The 25109-nt window shown below is 42.1% G+C and overlaps 1 protein-coding gene across 2 annotated transcripts in view; it reads left to right on the plus strand.

Annotated features, from left to right (window-relative positions):
- Positions 1-25109, plus strand: part of LOC120536799 (transcription factor mef2A-like) — a 72897-nt gene that overhangs the window by 35567 nt on the left and 12221 nt on the right. The window contains exon 2 of one of the 2 annotated variants that reach the window (XM_039765293.1): positions 11080-11176. In XM_039765293.1, coding sequence (XP_039621227.1) covers positions 11080-11176 — 97 coding nt within the window. Of the gene's footprint in view, positions 1-11079; positions 11177-25109 lie in introns of those variants that run through there. The other variant, XM_039765294.1, reaches the window with a different exon arrangement.

A 25109-nucleotide genomic window follows, 5' to 3' on the forward strand; every position in this document is an offset into this window, starting at 1 on the left:
CAATCCAACCAGTCTGCGACTCGTCCTGATATTTACAGGATGTCTAAAATCATATGGCCAGGCTCTTTTTGTGACAGCCAATGAGCACTCAGGTGGAAGTACAATACATTTAATGAAAGCTAGAGAGAATAAGGAATGCAAGTGTGTTGGACCTCACAGACAGAAGGAGGGCTCGTTTGTCTGATGTGCTGTGTTTTATGGACCCCCAACAGAATAACAAAACAGAACTCGCCATCATGTAAAGCATTTGTAAAGCACCAGCACATTATTGGCTATCAGGAGAGAGAGAGGCTAGGAACCTGCGGTGATACATCACGATACCGCACCCACCACATGACAAAGCACCTCAGGATCCCAGGTTAGGACCCGAGTGCAGCCGTGCAACTGGTGACGCCTCAGCACCACATGAGTTCAGATGGAATGGAACAGGGTGAGGTTTATCATGGTGGCTGGTGTGCCAATCCTGCCACCAACCACCAAAGTTTTCCCTGCAGGGCCTACTTGCCTACTTAATGTCAGACCCTGGATGGCGCAATTGCAAGTTAAGGGCCCAACAGAGTGGAATCATTTCTGGCATTTACGGGATTTGTACCAACAACCTTCCGATTGCCAGTGCAGATCCATAGCCTCGGAAGAAAAGGGGCAAATCTGTGACACTTCGGTAATGTGGAACTGTGCCTGAACGTCATCACCGAGTACTGCAATTTGTCGTGCCCTTCAATATCTGGACGTGTAGTTTGACAAATGAGATAAGGAACTGCAGTCGTTATGAGTAAGAGCAGAAGTCATGTAACGCGCCACTGACTTTAGTAACAGGGAGTTCATGATCCTTAGGAGGACCCCTCCCGCTTATGCCATGGGAGATACTGTGGCACGCTTACGCTTTTTATAGGCTACCCTGTGGCTGGCAATGAAGCTTCCCATTTGAGTAATGAACTGCTGACAGTGCGGAGGTCAATAGTAATAATAATATTTAGTGAGGGTTAATATAAATGAAATTATATGCAATTTCTTTTTAATGATTAAAATGGGGGATGCACGGTAGCACAGTGGGTAGCGCTGCCGCCTCACAGTTAGGAGGCCGGAGTTCGCTTCCCGGGTCCTCCCTGCGTGGAGTTTGCATGTTCTCGCCATGTCTGTGTGGATTTCCTTCCACAGTCCAAAGACATGCAGGTTAGGTGCATTGCCGATTCTAAATTGTGCTTGATGTGTGTGTATGTGTGCCCTGTGGTGGGCTGGCGCCCTGCCCGGGGTTTGTTTCCTGCCTTGCGCCCTGTGTTGGCTGGGGTTGACTCCAGCAGAACCCCATGACCCAGTAGTTAGGATATAGTGGGTTGGATAATGGATGGATGGAAGTGGCGGGTTGCTAGCCCAAGACACCACCCCACCTCCTTTCTCATCTTGGGCTTGGGACCAGGCAATGGTGGGGTTGTTGTCTGTTATCTGTTTTAGAAGTCACCAGCCCTGCACACCAGCATCAAGTTGAAGATTTATGAGTCCAATGTATGCTAAGCTGTCCTGGGATGAAATCAGGTGGGCTTCTCTAGACCAGGAGGGCTGGAGAACAATCATTGGTGCCTTATGCTTTAGCAGGAACAAAGGTGACTGATAATTTATGGTAATTTAGGGTACAATATCTAGTTAGGAGCAGAACCAGTGGCCACCCTACCTCTACTTGGATCCTTTTGTGAATGAATATCCCCAAAACACATAGGAAGTAAAAATGTGAGGTTTTAATACACAATGGGCGGTCGTAAAATCGAGATTACACCTTATGAGAAGGATTTAGGGGTCATAGTGTACTCTAAGCTATCGACTTCCTGACAGTGTTCAGAAGCCATTAAGAAGGCAAACAGAATGTCAGGTTATATAGCACGATGTGTGGAGTACAAGTCACAGGAGGTTATGTTCAGCCTTTATAACACACTGGTGAGGCCTCATCTGGAGTACTGGGTGCAGTTTTGGTCTCCAGACTACAAAAAGGACATAACAGCACTAGAAAAGGTCCAGAGAAGAGCGACTAGGCTGATTCCAGGGTTACAGGGGATGAATTGTAAGTAAAAATTAAAAGAGCTGAGCCTTTACAGTTTTAAGCAAAAGAAGATTAAGAGGTGACCTGATTGAAGTGTTTAAAATTATGAATCAGTCCAGTGGATCAAGACTGTTATTTTAAAAATGTGTTCATCAAGAACACGGGGACACAGTTCGAAACTCGTTAAGAGTAAATTTCACACAAACATTAGGAAGTTTTTCTTTACACAAAGAACGATAGACACTTGGAATAAGTGACCAAGTAGTGTGGTAGACAGTAAGACTTTAGAGACTTACAAAACACGACTTGATGTTGTTTTGGAAGAAATAAGTGGATAGGACTGGCAAGCTTTGTTGGGCTGAATGGCCTCTTCTCGTCTTGAGTTTTTTAATGTTCTAAAAACACATCACTCTGAGAAGAAATGGTAAGGAAGAGATTTGCTACTTTAGGGTTTATTTTAGGTCAGATGTCACGTCTGACAGATCAGAATTGTTGCTTCTTTTAGGAAGAAGTGTGCATCCATTTTCTAATTGAAACTTTTTCACATGTGTTTTAAATGTAAGGTTTGCAGTTTTTAAATGAATGAATAAATCTGTCAGTGCCCGTGTGTTTGCTTTAAATGATTTAAACTGAAAAACATCATAAGACACACCCCAACCCAAGCAAGAAGACAACATAGAGCTGTAAAATAATTTAAACAGACAATAAACAAGCTTCCTATGCTGATAACGCTAGTCATCGTTTGGGTTAGCCTTCTGCCCAGCGATGCCAGGCTAGATACCACGGTCTCAACCCCAACAGCCTCCACGTCCAAAACAAGTTCAAGTAGCTTTGAAAATCTTCTGTTATTTATGGGCTATGACGGATATTAACAGTGTATTGACGTGACACTAGACTGTGTAGCTCTAAATAATGACCCAGAATGCCACTTCAGTCTCCACCTTTGCTTATTCTGTGACTCTTAAAGTAGAAAGTTGGAATTTCTGATTTCCTAGTGAGACTTTTCAAATGGAAAGCCCCCACAAGTTGGATTGTCTTCAAAGAAACTCAGGCTTGGTTTGTCAAGCCTGAGTTTGTCCGACTTCAGATTATGACATCAATCCAGAATGGTGATGTACACCACTAAGTTCAGTCAAAGCGGTAGCATTATACTGTTTATTAGTACTTCTGTCTTGTTGAATCATTCGTAGACACAGTAATGCCCAACTTCTATCTGTGGACATGTTATGGTGATTTGACACACAAAATGCCATGTAATGCATTGTTATCTACTAGTGTTTATTCCAAAAAAGCAAACACAACAAGGGCTTTCCTGGAGGTGTCCATATTGGTCAACTTGTCATTCTCAGCTGCAACATCCAACATTCAAGGTAAATGGAACAAAGCATTTGAACAGACGACTTCACCAACCTGAGCTTTGATTGCGATAATGTAAATCTATCTATCTATCTATCTATCTATCTATCTATCTATCTGTCTGTCTGTCTGTCTGTCTGTTTGTCTGTCGGTCTATATAGCTATGTTATCCTGCCTACTATACTAAAATTCAAGTCTATCTATCTATCTATCTATCTATCTATCTATCTATCTATCTATCTATCTATCTATCTATCTATCTATCTATCTATCTATCTATCTATCTATCTATCTATCTATCTATCTATATAGCTATGTTATTCTGCCTACTATACTAAAATTCAAGTCTATCTATCTATCTATCTATCTATCTATCTATCTATCTATCTATCTATCTATTTATCTATCTATCTATCCTCAATGAAATGTGCTAAGGCAAGGTGCTTGCAATGAAAGATGCTCTGTTGTCTGCAAAAATGCTTGTATTAACAGAAGTGTGTGAAACAGACATGTTCAAGACTTTTAATAATGCACACACAGTTAAAACTCTTTTAAAATATAAAGCTTTTATTTTATTCTTTTGCCAGTTCTGCTATCTGTGCAGCTTTTCTAAGAGAGGTTGAAATCTTAATAATCAACATAGATCTCAGCATTAATATTTGCAGGGCACCATCTATTGGAATGTATTTTGTAATGCATGTTGTGATAAAATGCTTTGCATTTGTCGTTCCAACAGATGGTGCATCATAAACATTTGTAGTAAGAAAATGCATTAAAAGAAATGATTGTAATGTACCATCTGTTGGAATGACAAATGCAGTGCACCTCTGTTATACAGTATGTCATTTAGAATGGGATTTGTAAAGTCAGTGTAAATGTTTGTGATGTACCATCTGTTGGAATGACACACAGATACACAGACACTTATCCTTTTATTAAGGTGGATTATAACACTCTTTGCAACCTTTTCCAGCAACAAATGGTGTATGTCAGGATTAAGTCCCGATTATGACTTTGCAGCCTGTGGAATAAGATGTCTTTGAAATATGTCAAAATAATGGCAGAACCAAGATAATCAGTCATCAGAAGTGGAGAGCCAGTGCATAATGACATCAAGTAAGACACGTGCTTAGGGCCAGCTGGCAACTGAAGACAGGAAAATGAGGACTGGTGTGAAATTAAGAGAAGTGTACTGTGAGGCCCATGTCGGTAGCAGGAAATTCAACATCACATGCTGATGAGCTAAGGTCAGCTGGCCTGGCGTGTCTGGGCAATCTGTAGTTCACAGACAGAAGCTATCCCAGCTACTGTCCCAGCAAATTAAAGCAATTTAGGCACAGGAATTGATAAGAGATTGATGTGTTTCAGGCTTTAAAAGCAAAAATAAAACATTTGCAAAAATGTTCTGAATCAATTATTCACATTGAAACCCATTATATTTTCTTAGACACAACATTATTGAGGTTTATGCGAGTATGGAGATCCAGGGCTGCCTCCTGCAAGGCATTGCTTTCCTGTGTTTGTGGACCAAGAGCTGCATCCTTGATAATAAATCAAAAAGGAAAGTGTATTAAATTAGAGCTGAGGTTTGGAGAGTATCCAGTTTGGGAGCCTATCTATCCATCTATCTATCTATCTATCTATCTATCTATCTATCTATCTATCTATCTATCTATCTATCTATCTATCTATCTATCTATCTATCTATCTTTGCTGTTTGCAGATGATGCTGTCCTTTTGACCTTTGTGGTCTCTAGTGAGCACTTGAATGGTTTCACAGCTCAGTGTGATACAGACGTGAAACCTTCTAAAATGAAGTCCCCCATTTGGAAAGGAGTGATTTGTTCTCTATACATTAGAGCAGCTGTCCCAAATGGAGACATTCAGTTACCTATGGAGTATTTTCCTGAGTAAATTCTGAATTAATAACAATATTGTTGCGGCTTCAGTAAAATTTGCAGTGGACAGTGTCATTGAAGAACGGACTAAGTCCATGGATTAAGTTGTTCAGTATACAGCCATCTCTTCATCTATTGTATGAAAACACAGTTTAGGTTATGACTGAAAGCATTCGATTGTGAGTAAAAGCAGGTTAGAGAACCTCTTAGACATGGTTGCTGGAGTCACTTTCCATGGCAGTGTAAGAATCCTCTCAAAAAGGGTAGACCTCAAAGTAGAGATGAAGGCAAGGAGGCAGTTGAGGAGGTTTGGGTGTGTAGTTGGAATATCCTCTGGCTGTCTCCCATGAGACATATATTTGCCATTGCCCACTGGGAGAAGAAAGACTGGAGGGTTTATATCTTTCAAATGTCCTGGAAGGGTCTTGGGGAGGCCTAGTCAGTCCAGCTAGGTATGTTCCTTCCACATCTATCACCAGGAAAAAGCAAAATGACAATTGAGTGTGATGATCATGTTAATGATGAGAATGACATACAATAAGAGTTCAAACCTATGGCTCAAATATGCTGAGTCAATTAGCCAGAAATTCAAACTACTGAATTATTGAAACATGAAAAATCAATCATAAAATCAGACCCGACTTATACGCCTGTTCAAAAATACGACACTTAAATTCTTCTTGCCTCCTCCAATCTCACACCAGTTTCTCAGACACATTGAACTTTGTTGCAGCAGCGCAGTTACCAATTTCGTTCGCCACTTCAACGACTTTTTAATTTAAAACCAGCTTCAAATTTTCTTCTGATCAAACACTCCATCGTAGACAAGGGATGCTCTTACGATAAAGGTGTATGAGGGTGTGAGATACAAAAAACACAAAACAGTGCAAATGTCACTTCGGAATAGTTCTGGTATTACCGTCTGGCACAATAAATAGAAAGAAAAAGGCTGCGTGCTCCATGGTTACTCTCTCAGGTGGAGATTAGCATATCATAGTCTCTTGGACCAATAGTGTGAGTTTTCCACATTCGACTTATACAACCGACATCATAAAATACCAGAAAATATACGGTAAAATCAAGTACCGACTTATCCACGGAAGAGCTTAAACGCGAGTATATACAGTATTTATGAAAACATGCCAATAAATAGGATAACAATACACAGATATGCGCGTGCTTATATAGATTTTGAAATATGCAACGTGAATGCCCAAACAAAATGACCCAATGGAAGATCCTGTCTCCAAGGCCTTCACTTTATTTTCTCCCAGCTGTTTCTTATTTAAAGCTCACAAATCGCCGCCTCGTCTCAGGTGGCGCTTTACTCTCATTTCTGTAGCTTGTCTTTCCATCTACAGCTGCTGAGCATCTGGAAGCTTTCTGAGAGGAGGATATCTACAGGGATGTGGGATGGTGACAACCTTCTCATAAACTACTGGGGAGGTCTGTCAAAATTGTCTTCTTAGTTTACTTACTTGGAAAGTCTGAAAATCCCTGAGCTCTGCCAGCTGTTTTATTTTTCGTCTTTCATTCTTTCTTTCTTTGCTGGGGGATGTTTCTATGTTAATGAGCGTCATTTTCAAGTTTAAGCATCTCAAGAACATTTTTAGTCAGGTTGTAAAAATAAGTGCACAATGAAAGCCACTTGACGTTCTTCCAGGTGTAGTCCGCCTTAGGAGAATTCCCAATCTGGGGTAGTCTAGTAGAACAGCTTTTCTGATTTGAAGACACAAAAGTCCAAATAAAGTTAGAGATTTTGTCTTGGTAAACTTTGTTTTATTGAATTCCTTGTCACTTAAGCATCACGAGTAAAGAGGGTATGTTTTGTCTGTGGGTTGTTTATCACGATGCATGTGAGACTTTTGGAAAAAGGAATTTAACACACTTCCTGAGGCCGACGTGTGAATAACTAATCTACGGATCATTTTTAAAAATCTCTTTTTGAATTATTTAATTTTCAATAAATACTGTACAGGTGTGAATTTATTTTTTTCAAGCTACAAGGCCACCAGCTTTATTTCTGGGTATGCCACTATTTATCACAAATGGACTAACTCAATCAACGAGGGTTCATTAAATGAGCAGCTTGTATTACAAGGGAAAAACTATGACTGGCAACCTTGTAGGAATTAAATACTGTGTGCTATGGGTGGGAGCAAAAGGGTGTGTAAAAGGCTTAGGGCACACATACGGGGGATGAAGCAATTTCCACAGTCTGGATATCCAGACTGCTTGAGAAATGAAGAAGATTTCTTGACCGAGCTCCCAGATTATGGTACGAGGTTAAACTGTTCCAGCAGCGTGAAGAAAAATTCAGTATTACTGGATGCGCATGTGGTCGATTAGTTTTGAAAGATACAAATGGTTCATAAAGTTAGGCTGTAATGACAAGAAGATCCAATCTTAATTAAATGAGTTAGATAGATAGATAGATAGATAGATAGATAGATAGATAGATAGATAGATAGATAGATAGATAGATAGATAGAAATTTTAGTATAGTAGGCAGGATAGATAGATAGATAGATAGATAGATAGATAGATAGATAGATAGATAGATAGATAGATAGATAGATAGATAGATAGATAGATAGATATGATGTGAGAAAGTCATCTCTCTATTATAAAAAAAATCTTAGATGGGAGACTAGGGAGACAAGACGTGACCTTCTCAGATCTTCTTGGAAAACAATTTGACGTCCCGCGAGAGACAATGCGAGACAAGGCAGTGAGACAACATTTAAAACAAGTTCACGGACATCTAACCTAGCAGTTGTTGGAATGTTTTTGTAGACAAGCTTCACGTACTCCCAGCTCTTAAAACAATGACAAGTAACAAGCAGAAGACGTAGCTCGCCAGCAGCAGCAAGCCAGAAGATGATCTGACCACTTCTCCTTAGCATGCATTCAGCCAAAATCCCCCCTCCCTCCCACTTCACAACTCGAGCGGCAGAGACGCGAAGTGGCAAAAGGACAGCTGCTATACGGGCTTTTAAATGATTGACGCACAGCGTGACAAGTAGAAAACACAGCTCGCCAGCAGATGATCCGACCGCTTCTCCTTAGTTTGCGTTCAGCCACCTCCTCCCCTTCACAACACAAGCAGCATCTTAAAACAACGACAAGCAACAAGCAGAAAATGCAGCTCGCCAGCATCAGCAAACCAGAAGATGATCCAACCACTTCTCCTTAGCGTGCGTTCAGTCAAACCACCCACCCTCCACCCCCCACACCCCACAACACGAGCGGCAGAGACGTGAAGTGGCAAAAGGACAGCTGCTGTAAAGGCTTTGAAATGATCAACACGCAGCGCGACAAGCAGAATACGCAGCTCGCCAGCAGCAACAAGCCAGCAGATGATCCAACCACTTCTCCTTAGTGTGCGTTCAGCACCCCCCACCCCACCCCTTCACAAATCAAGCAGCGTAATACATCCTGCGAGAAAGAGATTTAACCATACCAGGACCGGAAATAAAGGACGAGTACAGTATTGTTTTTACAAAAGTTTTAAAGTAAAAGTGAAAATAATGCATATGTAACAATTCCCATGAAAATAACTGGTAAACCAAACCTGTGGGTGGGAGAGTGAAGCGAGCGGGGGCAGAGCCCCCTAGTCTTGAAAATAATGAAAATAATAAGTATTACACACTTTATGGGAACATGCTTAAGAGTGGGAGAGAGCGCCAGTGAAGACATTTTCAGACACCAAGTAAAATACTTGAAAGTGCAGGTAATGATATTAGATATTAATGTTAGTATACTGTAGTTTCCAAGATCAATCTTTATATATAATACGTTACCGTGGCCGTCCGTTTGTCGTCCAGGATTTTAAATCACACGTAGCTCACAGACCGTTTTAACATTAAATTTGGTACACGTATACTACGTGGCGTCTACTATCTGCTTTCGGGCTGATGATTGACCTCCAAGGTTATTTCTCTGTTCATCCCTACCACCTCCTCTAACGCTTAATATCTTAAATCATTCTTGAGGCAGATTGAACACTTAAGAGGCAGATTGAACACTTAAGTGCCAGCGTATGTGAAATAATTAAAGAAAATATATAACACAAACACTGACTTAATCAGTTTTAATGCGAAAAGATGCCAACGAAAGAAGAGAAGAAGAGGGCCGCTAGGGTGGAGAAAAGAAGAGCTGATCAGGAAGCAGCAAGCGCATCAACCTCTGAGCAAACGAATGATAAACGTACAGAGAAAGAGGAGGAAAACTAGGAACTCTCAAGTCAAGTGTATTCACTGCACGTTATTGTGCAGTACGCCGTTACTGGTATAGAATAAAACACTAAAGTCTGTGTGTCTGTTCCCTGTGAGCAATCCAAAGTCTCAGCCAAACCAAAGTTTGGCTTTGGTAATGCCACACAAAAAGGAAGTGCGACTGTGAGACACACGAGGAGGAGAAATAGCATGCAGAGAGTCACCTTCAAAGACAGCAAGTATGAAAGCAGACAGGATGTGCGAAACCGCCTTGAAAACAATGAGTCTGAGAAGCAATCTTTATGGGAGTGAGGGATGCCGGTGAAGAAACATTCTCACAAATGCAAATAGTTGAAAGTGCACGTAGGCCAAGAGATAGTAAATACTTTTTATGTTATTCTATTACCTGTTCTCGACAGGTAGTGTGGCTAGTGGATAGATAATTTTGTATAGTAGGCAGGACTACATAGAAAAATAAATATTAAGGCTAGAATGCTGTAATTGTTATGATAGACAGATAGATTTTCATTATAGTGTAGTCGGCAGGATAAGGGATAGATATAATATAATATAATATAATATAATATAATATAATATAATATAATATAATATAATATCCATCCATCCATTATCCAACCCGCTATATCCTAACTACAGGGTCACAGGGGTCTGCTGGAGCCAATCCCAGCCAACCCAAAGCGCAAGGCAGGAAACAAAACCCGGGCAGGGTGCCAGCCCACCACAGATATAATATAATATAATATAATATAATATAATATAATATAATATAATATAATATAATATAATTTTCCTGGGCTCACACCGTAATAGTTGTCTGTATAAAGTCTGCATGTTTCCCTTGCGTCTGTTTTTCTCGAGGTACTCCAGTTTTGCTCTCATGTCCGCACAGACCCATGGGTTAGATTAATTAGCAATTCTAAACTGGAGCTGTGTGTGTGTGTGTGTGTGTTTGTGTTTTAATTGAGCCATTTAGCGTCCTGTCCAGGGGTGATTCTCATTACCCCTTTCATTGCCCATAATTGCGTGAAGTATAATTTATATCATGTAGTATAATATAATATAAAATTAACTTGATTACGCAGGTGCATAAGTTAACAGATGAATATAAAAAGTCATCCAGGGTAAAAACTGAACCATTTGGCTTGCCTTTCCGAGGCTCTGCTCATCTTAGAAGTGAATTAGTCTTTTCTTTTTTTTTTTCTTTTTGAAAACACACTCTGGCAATGTTGTAATTTGGCTTATTCATTCCAATGTCATTCCACATGTTCCCTGGAAAACAATATGACTGCACTCACATGGTTTTGTCATGAAGAAATGGCTCATAATGAAATGGCAGCACTGATCATCGTTAAGGTGTCACGAGCCAAAGGTGACAATGACTACATTCATTTGTAAAGATCTTCAGCTCGCAGATGCTCCCATTGACCACGCTAAGGTTCTGAACCTCCTCGAATGAGAAATCTGTGCACTCCTACTTTCATTATCCTGTTCTTCATGACCACTTTTATTTTTCCCTCAACTGACCTAACCTCAGATATTTTGTTCCCTTTTACAGTCAGACGAAATCCCAGAGGAGGTTTTTCAAATTCTCAGAAGCAACACAATCCACTCCTTTGAGGACCTGCAACAGCTTCTCCAGATAGACTCCGTAGGTAAATCTGCTCTCTGGATATCCTGTCATTTCTTGGCAAGCATTGCGGGTGGGGAGACGGTGTGTGTATTTTGGGCACAGGAAAGGATGAGACAGAGCTGGGTGGATTGGTGGCTGCAGTTTTTGGGACTTGGAGGAACTCTGTGTGGTCAGCTAGGGGAAGCGAAAGGAGGCGAAACTTGGTGAGTGTGGCCGAGAAGGCAGAATGATGTGGCATGGCTTTGTGGTCTCAGGCTTTAGAGATGGTATTTCAATGAAAGAGTGAAAGTTTTGTCTTGTGGCTGAGAACAGAGAAGATGGCTCAGAATATCATAGCTGGGAGTTAGGCCCAGTTTCTTAAGGTATTCCCAGATATCCTGCATAGAGGAACAACCATTTTCTCACTTAACCTGTATGGCCATGTAGATTATGCAATATAACATTCTCTATTTTTTTTTTGTGTACCCATTTGGTCCAACATGATCAAAGGAAAGCAGTAGTCCTTATAGCAGCATCAAATGCAAGGTGGTAGGGACACCTCAAATTAAGGGTGAATCAATTACCCGAGGACACCAGTGGAAGTTAAGGGGACTGGAGCCAGGAAGGACTTCTTTCTACTAAGAGATGTGATAATCTGGAACAAACTTCCAAGACATGGAATTGAACCTGAAACCTTTAGAAACTAATAAAGGATCTGGGTGAGATTTTGTGGACAGCTTAGCTATTCACTAAACAAACAAGCTTGATGGCCGTCTTATGTTCTTCTATTCATTGGACAGCCAGTCCATCACAGGCCACACTCACTCTCATTGGGTCATTTTAGAGTTGCCAATCAACCCAATATTCACCACATTTCTGAGATTATGCTTAGAAACCCGTGCTGACAAATCCCACAACAGAGAGTGACAAGGCCTGGAAGGAAAGTGCTGCCCTCTTTGTAAACTCTGAGGCTTATATAAACATGCGTCCTCTATTAGACAAGAAGGGTGTGTGAAGGATATAAAGGTGGCTTTGTCTGCTATTGCAAAGTCAGGGAGCACACTCAGCTTTCTCGCTCAGAGGACATGAGGGCATGGGAAGAAAATGGCTGAAAAGTCCAGCACCAATGAAAAAACACATCGCACTGTTGAAAATGTACTAAACCAGGGGTCGCCAACTCCAGTCCTGGAGGACCAGCGTGGCTGCAGGTTTTCATTCTAACCCTTTTCTTAGTGACCTGGTTTTTAATTGACTTTCTCTTGAAGACTTTGACCCCTTTAATTGTTTCTTTATCCTTAATTAGCCGCTAAACAATGAGATACATGTGGTGGGCTGGTGTCCTGCCTGGGGTTTGTTTCCTGCCTTGTGCCCTGTGTTGGCTGGGACTGGCTCCAGCAGACCCCCCCGTAACCCTGTATTTTGGATATAGCGGGTTGGATAATGGATGGATGGATTGATGGGTTGGATAATGACTGACTGACTGACAATGAGATACAAATTGAACCAAAACATGACCAGCTAACTGTGTCCATCATACAATATCTGAGAATAAAGGCGGCACGGTGGCGCAGTGGGTAGCACTGCTGCCTTGCAGTTAAGAGACCTGGGTTCACTTCCCGGGTCCTCCCTGCGTGGAGTTTGCATGTTCTCTCCGTGTCTGTCTTTAGTGTATGTGTGTGTGTTCTGCCCGGCGTTTGTTTCCTGCCTTGCGCCCTGTGTTGGCTGGGATTGGCTCCAGCTGTAGTTAGGATATAGCGGGTTGGATAATGGATAGATGGAAGAAAGGTGAAAGTCTAAGGAATGCCGATTTGCTCACAAGACATTTGAACAGTGCTCTTAGAAAAGAGAAAATCAACAATTTCAGAAATGTCTGCTGTTGCACCATGAGAGCAGCAACAGGCCTTGGAATTAAAGAATTGGTTAATTAACGAGAATCAGCGCCTAATTAAGCAACTGGTTGGAGTGAAATTGGTTGGAGTTTGAGGCCCTGACTTCTGTGGTGGTCTTTTGTCGGCTCCCATCCATCCATTATCCAACCTGCTATATCCTAACTACAGAGTAAAGGGGGTCTGCTGGAGCCAATCCCAGCCAACACAGGGCGCAAGGCAGGAAATAAACCCTGGGCAGGGCGCCAGCCCACCGCATCTGTCAACTCCCCCACTTCACATTTCATTTCTGACTGGGTGCCATTTATGGAAAGAAATGAAGCAATTCAGAGGAACAAAGAAGAAATTCAGGGGAACAAATCATTAAACAAGTCAACTCAAATGAATGGTGGTGCTGTGGGTAGCACTGCTACCTCACAGTAAGGAGACCTGGGTTCACTTCCTGGGTCCTCCCTGCGTGGAGTTTGCATGTTCTCTCCGTGTCTGTGTGGTTTTCCTCCCACAGTCCAAAGACATGCAGGTTAGGTGCATTGGCAATCCTAAATTGTCTTTAGTGTATGTGTGTGTGTTCTGCCCGGGGTCTGTTTCCTGCCTTGAGCCCTGTGTTGGCTGGGATTGGCTCCAGCTGTAGTTAGGATATAGCGGGTTGGATAATGGATAGATGGAAGAAAGATGAAGGTCTAAGGAATGCCGATCTGCTCACAAAACATTTGAACAGTGCTCTTAGAAAAGAGAAAATCAACAATTTCAGAAATGTCTGCTGTTGCACCATGAGAGCAGCAACAGGCCTTGGAATTAAAGAATTGGTTAATTAACGAGAATAAGCGCCTAATTAAGCAACTGGTTGGAGTTTGAGGCCCTGACTTCTGTGGTGGTCTTCTGTCGGCTCCCATCCATCCATTATCCAACCTGCTATATCCTAACTACAGGGTAAAGGGGGTCTGCTGGAGCCAATCCCAGCCAACACAGGGCGCAAGGCAGGAAATAAACCCTGGGCAGGGCGCCAGCCCACCGCATCTGTCAACTCCCCCACTTCACATTTCATTTCTGTCTGGGTGCCATTTATGGAAAGAAATGAAGCAATTCAGAGGAACGAAGAAGAAATTCAGGGGAACAAATCATTAAACAAGTCAACTCAAATGAATGGTGGTGCTGTGGGTAGCACTGCTACCTCACAGTAAGGAGACCTGGGTTCACTTCCCGGGTCCTCCCTGCGTGGAGTTTGCATGTTCTCCCCGTGGGTTTCCTCTGGGTGCTCTGGTTTCCTCCCACAGTCCAAAGACATTCAGGTTAGGTGCATTGGCGATCCTAAATTGTCCCTAGTGTGTGCTTGGTGTGTGTGTCCTGCAGTGGGCTGGCACCCTGCCTGGGATTTGTTCCTGCTTTGCTCCCTGTGCTGGCTGGGATTGGCTCCAACATACCCCCGTGACCCTATGTTAGGATATAGCGGGTTGGACAATAACTGACTGACTAAATAATGAATTGGCTGCTGTGATGCCTACTGTGCGGTGTTTGCATGTTCTTCTTGTGTTCATGAAGGTATCTAAAGTGTCTGATCTTATCTTACGCACATAGCCGTGTGAGAAATTTAAGTGATGAGTGAATAATAAACTAAAAATGAGCCATTACAATGAACCTTCAATAAAAGGAACACACTAAACCTAAAAAGAGAAAAAGACAAATGACACATAGTGTATATGATGGCATCAAAAAAAGTCATTCCATTAGCTGAAGCAAACACCAGGCAAAATAAGAAAGACTCTGTTATATAAAATTGCCATTTCTCAAAGTTTAAAGTCATAACCGTTTATCTTTTTTGTTAATTTCTGCCTGCAGAAAATAAACGTTTTGGCCAGGCTGGAAAGAGCACTGTGCTTACTGGAGAGCTGCAGTCGCCTCCACCCTAATCAGCTTGAGTCTCACACTGATGAGACTGTCATCCCCGGACCGAATGTGCGCACGTGTCTGCATGTGGCTCACGGTCATCCGCTCTCCGCTAGGCCAGCCAGGAAGGCTATTTTTAAAGCCGCTGTGATCTTTTTTAATTGACCCCGTGTGACCTGCGTGCTTTGTTTTGACTGCTGGGTGTTCTGATGACGTTTCTGGAAGGCTATCTCCAAGCCAACACAGTTTCCTGGCATTGTCTGGTGCTCAAAGTGGGAGCGTGTTGCTCTTTTTCGGCACTTGTAGACTGGCTGAGTGTTTCAATGATCTGTGGTCGGGAGCAGAGATATGCGGAGTTAAATGGAGCGTGAAGACTTTCGCTCACTGCCAGACTCTGGCCGATTACAGCATGAACTCAGTCAATTGAAAATCAGTCAGTTATTTTTGAAATTCTCTGACTCTGTCTCTCATAAAATTCATATTATTGAAAGTTGTTCATACTTTGTGGTATAATTTTTAGCACTACCACCTCAGAGTTACAAGGGAGCTGAGAAATCACTGTCAGTGTGGAGGAGGCACATTCGGTCTTCTTCATCTTCATCTTCTTCTTCATCATCTTCGTATTGTCAATGTCAACTTTATTTATATAGCACATTTAAAACAACATAGGAATGCTGTGGCCAAAGTGCTTTACAATAATAAAATTAAAGAAAAACATACAATTAACATAAATAGAAATAAAATTAATGAACATAAATAAAATAAATAATAAATAGAAGTAATGTTACATAATCATAATGAGGAAACCATCAGTATTACTGAAGGCCACGGAATGCAAGTGAATAGAAATGAGTCTTTAATTTCGTTTTGAACAGTTCGATTGTAGACGACTCCTTTATGTGATGAGGTAAAGAGTTCCACAGGCGAGGAGCAGCAGCTGCAAACGCTCTGTCCTCCTTAGTTTTACACTTGGTACGAGGGACAACAAGAGACAACTGACTAAAAGATCTAAGCACTCTGGATGGCTGGTGTAAAACACACAAATCGGATAAATAGGCAGGAGCGAGCCCATGTAAAGATTTAAAAACTAGCAACAAGATTTTAAAATCAATTTGAAAAGTGACAGGCTGCCAGTGTAAAGAAGCTAATATTGGAGAAACAGAGTCAGACTTTCTTGCCCCAACCAGAAAGCGAGCGGCAGCACTCTGGACCAACTGTAACCTGCGTATCAGGGATTTGCTAATCCCAGAATACAGCGAGTTGCAGTAATCAAGTCGAGAGAAGATAAAAGCATGAGTAACTTTTTCAAGATCCCTAGAAGATAAAAAAGGCTTGATCTTACCTAACAGACGAAGATGGAAAAAGCAACTCTTGACTACAGAATGAACTTGTTTCTCAAAAGAGAGGTTACTGTCAAAGATAACACCGAGATTGCAGACTTGAGGTTTGCAAAAGACAGAGAAAGAGCCGAGAAGTCCAAGACCAATTTGGGCTTTAGCTGAAGGACGTCATTAATCATCTTCATCTTCTTCATCATCTTCTTCATCTTCTTTATCATCTTCATCTTCTTCATCATCTTCATCTTCTTCTTCATCATCTTCATCTTCTTCAGCTAGATGTTACTAATCAGCCTTCTCTATACACTACAGCTTTCTTTTATTTCATCCCCCACCTGTGTTTTAGTCCACCTCTCCTTCTCTTCCCCTGAACTTCCATTTCCTTTATTCCTCTTTTGCCCACATATTCATTGTTTTTCTTCAGCACACATCCATACCACTTCAGCCTACTTTCCTGTGCTTTCTCAGTTTCTGTGTCTCTCCCACTTTTGTTGTACCTCTAATTGTCTTATTTCTTATTCTGCCTGTTTTTTGTAATGCCACACACTGATCTCCACATTCTCATTTCTGTCACATCCAACATGTCCTCCTGGGTTCCCTTTACTGCCTCACCTCCATACATCATTGGTAGTCTAACCACTGTCTTAAAAAGTTAACTTTGACCATCACCTTCATTTTCCTGATGCCTTCTTCCAATTGTTCCATCCACATTGCACTCTGTGGATTATCTCTGCATCTTATTCTCCATCTTAGGATAACACTAATCCTTGAAATTTAAACTCCTTTCGGTACTGTGTTTCTTCGGAGAGTCCTTGGGTACTGCTGAGTTGATTTTGTGTTACTTATGGAGTCCCGAATGAGGCACATGACCTGCATTGTGAGGGAGCGTCAGTTACAACACTACAACCATGTGGCATGATTACCCAAGGGTGATCTGGCTCACAGGATCTTCTTTGTTGAGGACCAGGCCAAGGGGATGCCTACGTAACACCTGGCAGCGGCAGATAGAGGGTCATTTCCGGAAGGTGGGACTGGACCACATGTCTGCCTTGGGGGGCTGCCAACCAGGATCCCGAGCTGTGTTTCATCGTACGGTGGGTGCAGCAATGCGCTGTATCAGTGCATGCTCTCCAACCTGACCTGACCTGAACTTCCAGTGTATTAGGAAGACTTGTCTAGTAGCATCTTCCACATCCTTTGTCTTTCGGAACATCAAATCTAATTTCATTTTGGTTTTCACACAATTAAATTCTTATTGCAATTTTGACCAAATATTTTTTTGGAACATTGTACCTATGGTCGTGTGGTGGGCTGTTTTGTCGTCAATATGCTGAAACGGTGCACACTCCCCTAACCTGACCTGACTGTTTTCAGTAGCTAACTTCTGAATCCTGAACATCATTAAACCTCACATATTCTGTCTTTTTTCTGTTTATCTTCAGCCTTCCATCATTCAAAGTTCTTCCTCATTCTTCCAACTTCCTCTCCATTTCCTCCTTTGTGTTGTTACACAACACAATGTTATCAGTAAAGAGCATTCACTAGGGGGATTAGTCTTTTATCCTTCGAGTCAACACATTGATAACCAGATCAAAGAGGTAAGAACTTAAAGAAGATCCCTGGTGCAGACCTCCTCTAACCGGGATCTTGTCTGTTAACCCAAGTCCTCACTCCCTCATGCATATCGTGGACAATCGTCACACACTTGTCTGGTACTCCTTTATCTCTCATCCACCTCCAGACCTCTTGACATGGTACTCTACTGTAAGGCCTTCTCCAGATCAATAATCACCATAAGCAAACCTTTCTGTTTTTCTTGATGATCCTCTATGAACCGTTCGAATGCAAAGACCGGTTGAGTTGTTCCTCTCCCTGATATAAAACCAAACTGCTTGTCCATGATAGTGGTCTCCTCCCTAACTCTTCTCACTGTAACCCTTTTCCAAATTGTCTGTCCACATCTCTGTGTATTTTTATCTCCTGGTATTCATGTCCTCTTTCCATATCTCAGACCTTGGGTGTGTTACGTTGACTAGTTACCCTTGAATGACTCTGAGTTATTTGCATGAGTGAGATTTACATTGAATTGTTGTCTCATCCATGTCTTGTTCCTGCTTTGCATCCACAGATAGGAAACAAAGCCCTGGCTCCTCCTGACTTTGAAATTAAAAAAGCTCGATTAAAAGCATTAGTTTATCTTTTATGGTTCCCACTAATCATCATTTGCTTTCTAAAAATACTTAAAGAATCTTGCAACCCTTAAAAAATAAGCAGATGAGTGTGAGCCTGTGATGCATTGACATCCTTTTCAGGTGAATGTGAGCGCGGGTGTGTTTGGGTAACGTGGGGTAATGGCTTCCAATTCAGGGATGAGTTCTTACTTTGTGCCACTGTGGACGTCAGCCTCTGTAGCCCTGATTTGGAATATGTGAGTCTGGAAAATGGGAGGATAAGTAAAAGAGACCATCAAACTCGGTGGAAGGACAGATAATGTAGAAAAGACGTGGACAGCATACAGGCTTGGGCAGATTTGTTTGGCAGGTGAAATTGAATGTAAATACATTGTGAAAAGCATGCCCCCGGACACAGACAGACAGACACCAGAATGTCCAAAATGCACACGTTTATTAATTTCACAGCACTGCAATGCCAACGGTCTCAGTCTCTTTCTCTTCCTCTCAATGACCTCCACTCCCCTCCTCACAAGCTTCATCTCCTTCCTCCCAACTCCGGCTCCTCTTCTGGAGGGAGGTGGCCCCTTTTATAATCCAGGTGCTCCGTCTGACGACACTTTCTGGTGTGGCAGAAGTGCTGCCATCCAGGGTTCCAACAACGTCCGGGCGCCCCCTGGCGGTAATTCCGTCGTCGCACAGGGTTGAGGTTTGGAGCTCCGTGACCCCCATGTAGTCCAGAGAGGCCACCCTCCTGCACTCCCGGGAAAGTATTGTTCCATTTCCAGTCCCTTGCTTCTACCGGCATCCCGGTGGGGCAACGTCCCCCGGCGTCTATGACGACACATAAAGTATAAGGGAAGAGAAATGTTTGATTTGAATACACAATGGATGGTCCAGAATTTGAAAGTACCCCTTTATGAGAAGGTCCTGGGGGTCACGGTGGACTCATCAGCTATTAGGGTGTTTAAGTTATATATCATGAGGTGTGGGGCCCAGCCATTGTTAAGCTTAAGTTTTATAACACACTGGCGAGTCCCACCTGGAGTACTGTGTTTAGTTTTGGTTTCCATATTAGAAATAACACAGAGCAGCCCTAGAAAAAGTACAGAGAAGAGCAACTAGGCTGACCCCGCGAATAGGCGGTATGAGCTATGAGGAAACATTGAAGGAGCTGAACCTTTTCACACGAGGGAGGTCAAGAAGGGGACACAGTCAAAGTGTTAAATAATTATTAAAGGAATCACTGCAGGGGTGTCCAGATCTAATTATGCAGATCCCGATCACTTAGAAGACTTTGATTTATGCGGGGACGATTCCAGTTCGGCGCTAAGACGATTCTTCATGTTGTCAGTTTGCACACTTCTCGATGGTCCGGGATTTTTTGGGTGATTTTCTATGTAATAAACTTAATAAGTTATAGCATAATGAAAATTGCATAATTGGATCTGGACCACCCTATACAGTAAACCCTATTTGTTATTGAAAGTAAATTCTGTGACAAGGGACACACTTGTTAGGGAGATGTTTCGTACAAAGGTTAAAAGTTTCTCTTCATTCAAAGAACTGTAGACCAGTGGTTCTCAACCTGTGGGGCGGGCCCCCCTAGGGGGGGCGAAATAACAAAAAGGGGGGCACAAAGATGTGAAAAAAAGAAAACAAGATTCAAAAATATAAAAAATACATCTATTGAAACAAAAACAAATTAACTTAAACTACATTCTGATACTAGAACAATAAATATAGAGTTAGATACATGTCGATAAAAGTTCATTTCAAAAAAATGTTGTGGGGGGGCTCGATTAAAACTGTTATGAAAACTCGGGTCACAAATACTTAAAGGTTGAGAAACGCTGAGGTAGAGAGTAAGTCTGTAGGAATATTTAAATCTCGACTTGATGGGTGATCGGGGTGGGCAGTGTCGGTCCTGGTGGGCCACAGTGGCTCCAGGTTTTTGTTCCCACCCAGTTTCTTAATGAGAGGTTAGTAATTGCTGCTGAAGCACTTTTCGCTCAAGTGACATTTTGGTGGTCTCACTTGTTACGGTTCCCCACCCTTAATTGCTTATTTCAGGCTTAAACAGCTACATTTGCTGTTTTTAATGGCTCCTTATTAGGAATGACAAAGGAGCCAGCAGTTCTCCATCTAACTTGTTTCCATTTACACCTGTTTGGTTTCATCATGCACGACTTGGTTTAATAAAACACATGAAAGACAGTAAAACTATCCATTTTAGGCTTCAAATCAAGCCTTAAAATTAAATAAGGTCTGAGATTGGTCTCTAATTAAGCAAGTGGGTTTGAAAGAAAAGCTGCAGCCACTGTGGCTCCCCAGGACCGACACTGCCCACCCCTGATATAGACGAATAGGACGGAAGAGCGTGTTGGACTGAATGGCCTGTTCTTGTCACAGAGTTCCAAACAATAAGATGGTAAACATACCTTTTGGATAAGAGTTCAACAGAAAAAAAAGTAAAACGGGAATGTCGCTTAAACTATAAACTGAGGATAATGATAGTCTGTTTAGAACATGATGGCTGGATTTTCTTATTTCACTACTTTGTCCATCTTGGCCGAAGAAGGGATCTGAGTGGCCTATAAAAAAGGTCATTTTGCTTGACTTCTCACGACATCCACTTCCTCAGAAATATAAATCAATCATATAGTATTAACTAGCTGTCCCCTGGGGCTCCGCTTATGTAGTATTGAAACAGAACAAACTTTAAAAATCAATAAAAAAAATTAAAAAATGTAAATCTGGTCAAGCGGACCTTCAAACATTGACACCGTATCTGATCGTGTTCAGGTGGGTGGGGAGAAGAGCACATGGCCGTGATATCTATGCCAGTTATCAGGGCCCTGCCTGCCTCCCCATTCCTTAAGTCCCACTTCCCACTCCCCTCGGCTTGCAGCCTCTCTGTCAGATTCGCATAAATAAATCGGTACCACAAGTGAACTGTGATACTTAGCACGATGAAAGAAGTCACCAAATCACCCGAAATGTTCACGCAAATTATAGAAGAAAAAAAAACCCAATCTAAATCCACTAAGCAGTTCACTCGTGAAAAGCAGACAGACATACAGACAGAAGTTGGATTTTATATATATACTAGCTGTCCCCCACGGCTCAGCCCATGTAGTAGTGAAACAGGACAAATTTTAAAAATCAATAAACAAAAAGGTATAGCTAGCTAAGCAGAGGCAAGGTATGCTCTAAAACGCAGAGGTAGATCGACTCCCCATACCCAACATTACGCTTCCCCCTCGGCCCGCAGACATTGTCTCGGATTAGCATGAATATATCATTCCTGCAAGCGAACTATGATTCTTAGCGTGTTGAGAGAAATTGCAAAATCAACCGGAATGTTCAAGCAGATTCTAGAAAAAAACACGATCTAAATCCGTTAAGCAGTTCTCTCGTTCGCTAGCTAAGCGGAGGTAAGATATGCCCCAAGGCTGGCGTGTGAGTGAGGAGGGCCTGCCCCACTCCCCTCGGCCCGCAGCCTCTCTCTTGTATTAGCGCAAATAAATCAGTACCGCAACTGAACTATGATAGTTAGCGCGATGAGAGAAGTCGCAAAATCAACCAGAACGTTCAAGCAAATTTCAGAAAAAAGCCTGATCTAAATCCGTTAAGTAATTCTCTCATTCATTAGCTAAGTAGAGGTAAGGCACACCCCCCACCAAGGCTGGCACGTAAGTGAGGAGTGCCCCACCCCTCTCCCCTTAACCCGTTGCATCTCTCTTGGATTTGTGCAAATAAATCGGTACTGCAAGCAAACCATGATAGCGCGATGACAGAAGTCGCAAAATCAACCGGAACATTCAAGCAAATTATAGAAAAAAAATTCGATCTAAATCCGTTAAGTAGTTCTCTCGTGAAAAGCAGACAGAGATAGAGACAAACAGAGAGATGTTGGGTTTTATTTATATATATATATATATATATATATATATATATATATATATATATATAGTGACATTAGGGGTCGCTGTTGCCCCGTGACACCCGCAGACAACATATCTAAACACCAGGTAAAAGTATCAGAAATTTATTTTAATTTCTCCAATACCGTGCACAAAGCATCTCCACCTCCACAATACTCAATAATAACCAATAAGCAATACAATAACACTAATAATCAATCCTCCTCTGCACCCAACAGCCCCGTCACACTCCCTCCCAACTCCAACTCTGCTGGGTTTCCCATCGTCTTTTTTATAGTCCTCGACCCAGAAGTGCTTCTGTCCCTCAGTCCATGTGATTCCATAGCACTTCCAGGTCAGATGAAAACTCTTATTTTTCTTTAGCCCAGGATTACTTTAGGTCTTCCGGCCCTGTGACTGGTAAGTACTTCCTGGCTATAATAGAAACAATCTTCGTGGAAGAGGTTTTTGCACTACAGTTAGGTAGTCTATGTGTGCTTAGATAGTATAATATCACATGCAATAACGGAATGACATAAACACAAAAAAGAACATGTGGGTGACCCTGTTTAATGTCCATAGATTTAGAGATGGTTACAAAAATGAATAAGTTCATCAGGCTGACGCATTTCATAAGCTCTCCAGAGAGTTCCTCATGGTTCAGGAGTGGTTGATCCAAAATGGTGATAATTTCCTACATTGAGGTGGATTTAGCAGTGAAGTGTCAGTGAAAGACTTGAAGAGACAATTAGTCTTGGTGAAACTGATGTCATGGAGCTTCTGGATCGTGCTCCTCGATTTCTAAAGCAAACAGTTAGTGTGAGTGTCACCTCCAAATCCTTCCCCAAAATGTTAGACGACTTGTTCCCCGTGAGAGCTTGCAGGCTTAAAATGTGACATTTTAACACTCTCTAGAGGCTACCCCGGCAGGCTTGGGTATAAAGTAGGGACCAGCCCTGGAATAGAGTGCCATTCTATCTCAGGACAAGCACTTAAATACACACACAGTCTCTTAGGGTGGTCAGTTTAAAATCATATATAGCCTTCTCAAACTCATTTCATCCAATTTAAGGTCTTGTTGGGCCACTGAGTGCAAGGCAGGAGGCAGCTATGGACCGGGTGTTAATCCACAGGGCCTACTCACATGCACATCCACAAATCCATGGCCAATTTAGAGTTAAGCAGCAGGTCTTTGAGGAGTTAGAATGAAAGGCAGGCTATGCCAGGGAAAACACACACACACATGCACGGAGGCAGAAGGTGTAAACTGGACAAGAATCGAATGCAACATCTGAATGCAGCCCACTGGATTTGTAAAGATGCAGTGCTATTTATTCACCCTCATGCCACTCAATGTAACAGTATGTGCTCACATATTCCTACAAAGTTACAACCCAGAGGGAATGCGTGGTGTCCAAACGCATAATTTACAGCTCACTGTCTCCTAGCTGTGTGCCTTCCAGATCGTGAAGAGCAGGGGTGTGAACCACACTTACTTTATGGGCCATTAGCGCCCATTCAACTGGCATGAAGCAGACATCTCGGAGAGAGGGTGTCTGTCGTTCCACATACAGTAACCGGGCGTCTCCTGGAGCACCACGCCCTCTCTCACAATACGTGCGTTTTTCTCCATTTGATTTCCAGTGCATTGTGGCCGCAGATAGCAGGACACACATTCTGGACACGGCATAAAAAGAGGGAGCTTTATAAATAGAAGCACTGGAGCCGAATCAAAATTCCCTTTGTCTTTGAAACAATGTTTGGTGATTTTTTTTAAATAGAACTAAGAAAGTCCCACGGAGCAGTTTTCCTGCAGCTGCACATGGGCGTTTTTCTTTTTTTTGGGGGGGGTCGTGAGTTTAGGGTTGGACAATGATTGGTGGTGGAGTAGGGATATGGTGTGGTTACCAGGAAAAAGAATGGTGAGAACCACAGGGCAGCGGAAGCAAAGGCTACAGATGAAGAGAAATGAAGGGTGTTGAGGTGTGGAGTTGGGGGAAATATTCAGTATTATTTATTCGAAAAAGGACTGGACACCCTATCAAGTGGCTCGGGTACAAAGTCTGAAATGACAGAGGTGCCAATTCATGCTTCATGGAGCCATCAAGTCCCTTGAGCTGCCTGTGCTCCAACTTTCATAAAAATTAATAATTATCCTAATTCTATTAGATGCTCATGTGAAGATATTAACCAGATATGCAATGATGAAAATCTTAGCACCCCAGTAGGTGACACTACCTACATGCAGTGCCCTCCGGACTCCAAGGGTCAGAAGCAAGCCGAGGTATCTTATGAAGCCATGAAACACACCTGAGGATTCACAAACACTTGTGATGCCAACTGTCCCAAATTTTATGGTGCCCTGAAATGGGGGGACCATATAAAAAAAAATGTGTGACCAAAATGGCAAATCCCCTTAAATGAAAGTTTGTAATGTGCACTTTAAACACTGAATTGTTTGATTTGTCATTTTAAATTATAGAGGAAATGGGGAAAACAATGAAGAAATGGGTCTTTGTCCCAAACATTATGGAGGGCACCGTGAGTCCTACCATAAGAGATTTCTTTATGTATTTTAAGCATCTAGCAGTAAATACATGAAATCTACAAGTCCTCATCATTGTACTGTATGTGTATACGTATACATAAATGGAAGGCAGCTCCGTTAGGTCATCCAGTCCAACACAGGGCACAAGCTCATGCCAACTGAGTCAGAGACGTACTGCTTATATGTACAATAACATATGGTTTAACCTACTTAACAAAGTAAAA

Source organism: Polypterus senegalus, chromosome 10, assembly GCF_016835505.1.
Source record: "Polypterus senegalus isolate Bchr_013 chromosome 10, ASM1683550v1, whole genome shotgun sequence".
Taxonomy (NCBI): Eukaryota; Metazoa; Chordata; class Cladistia; order Polypteriformes; family Polypteridae; genus Polypterus; species Polypterus senegalus.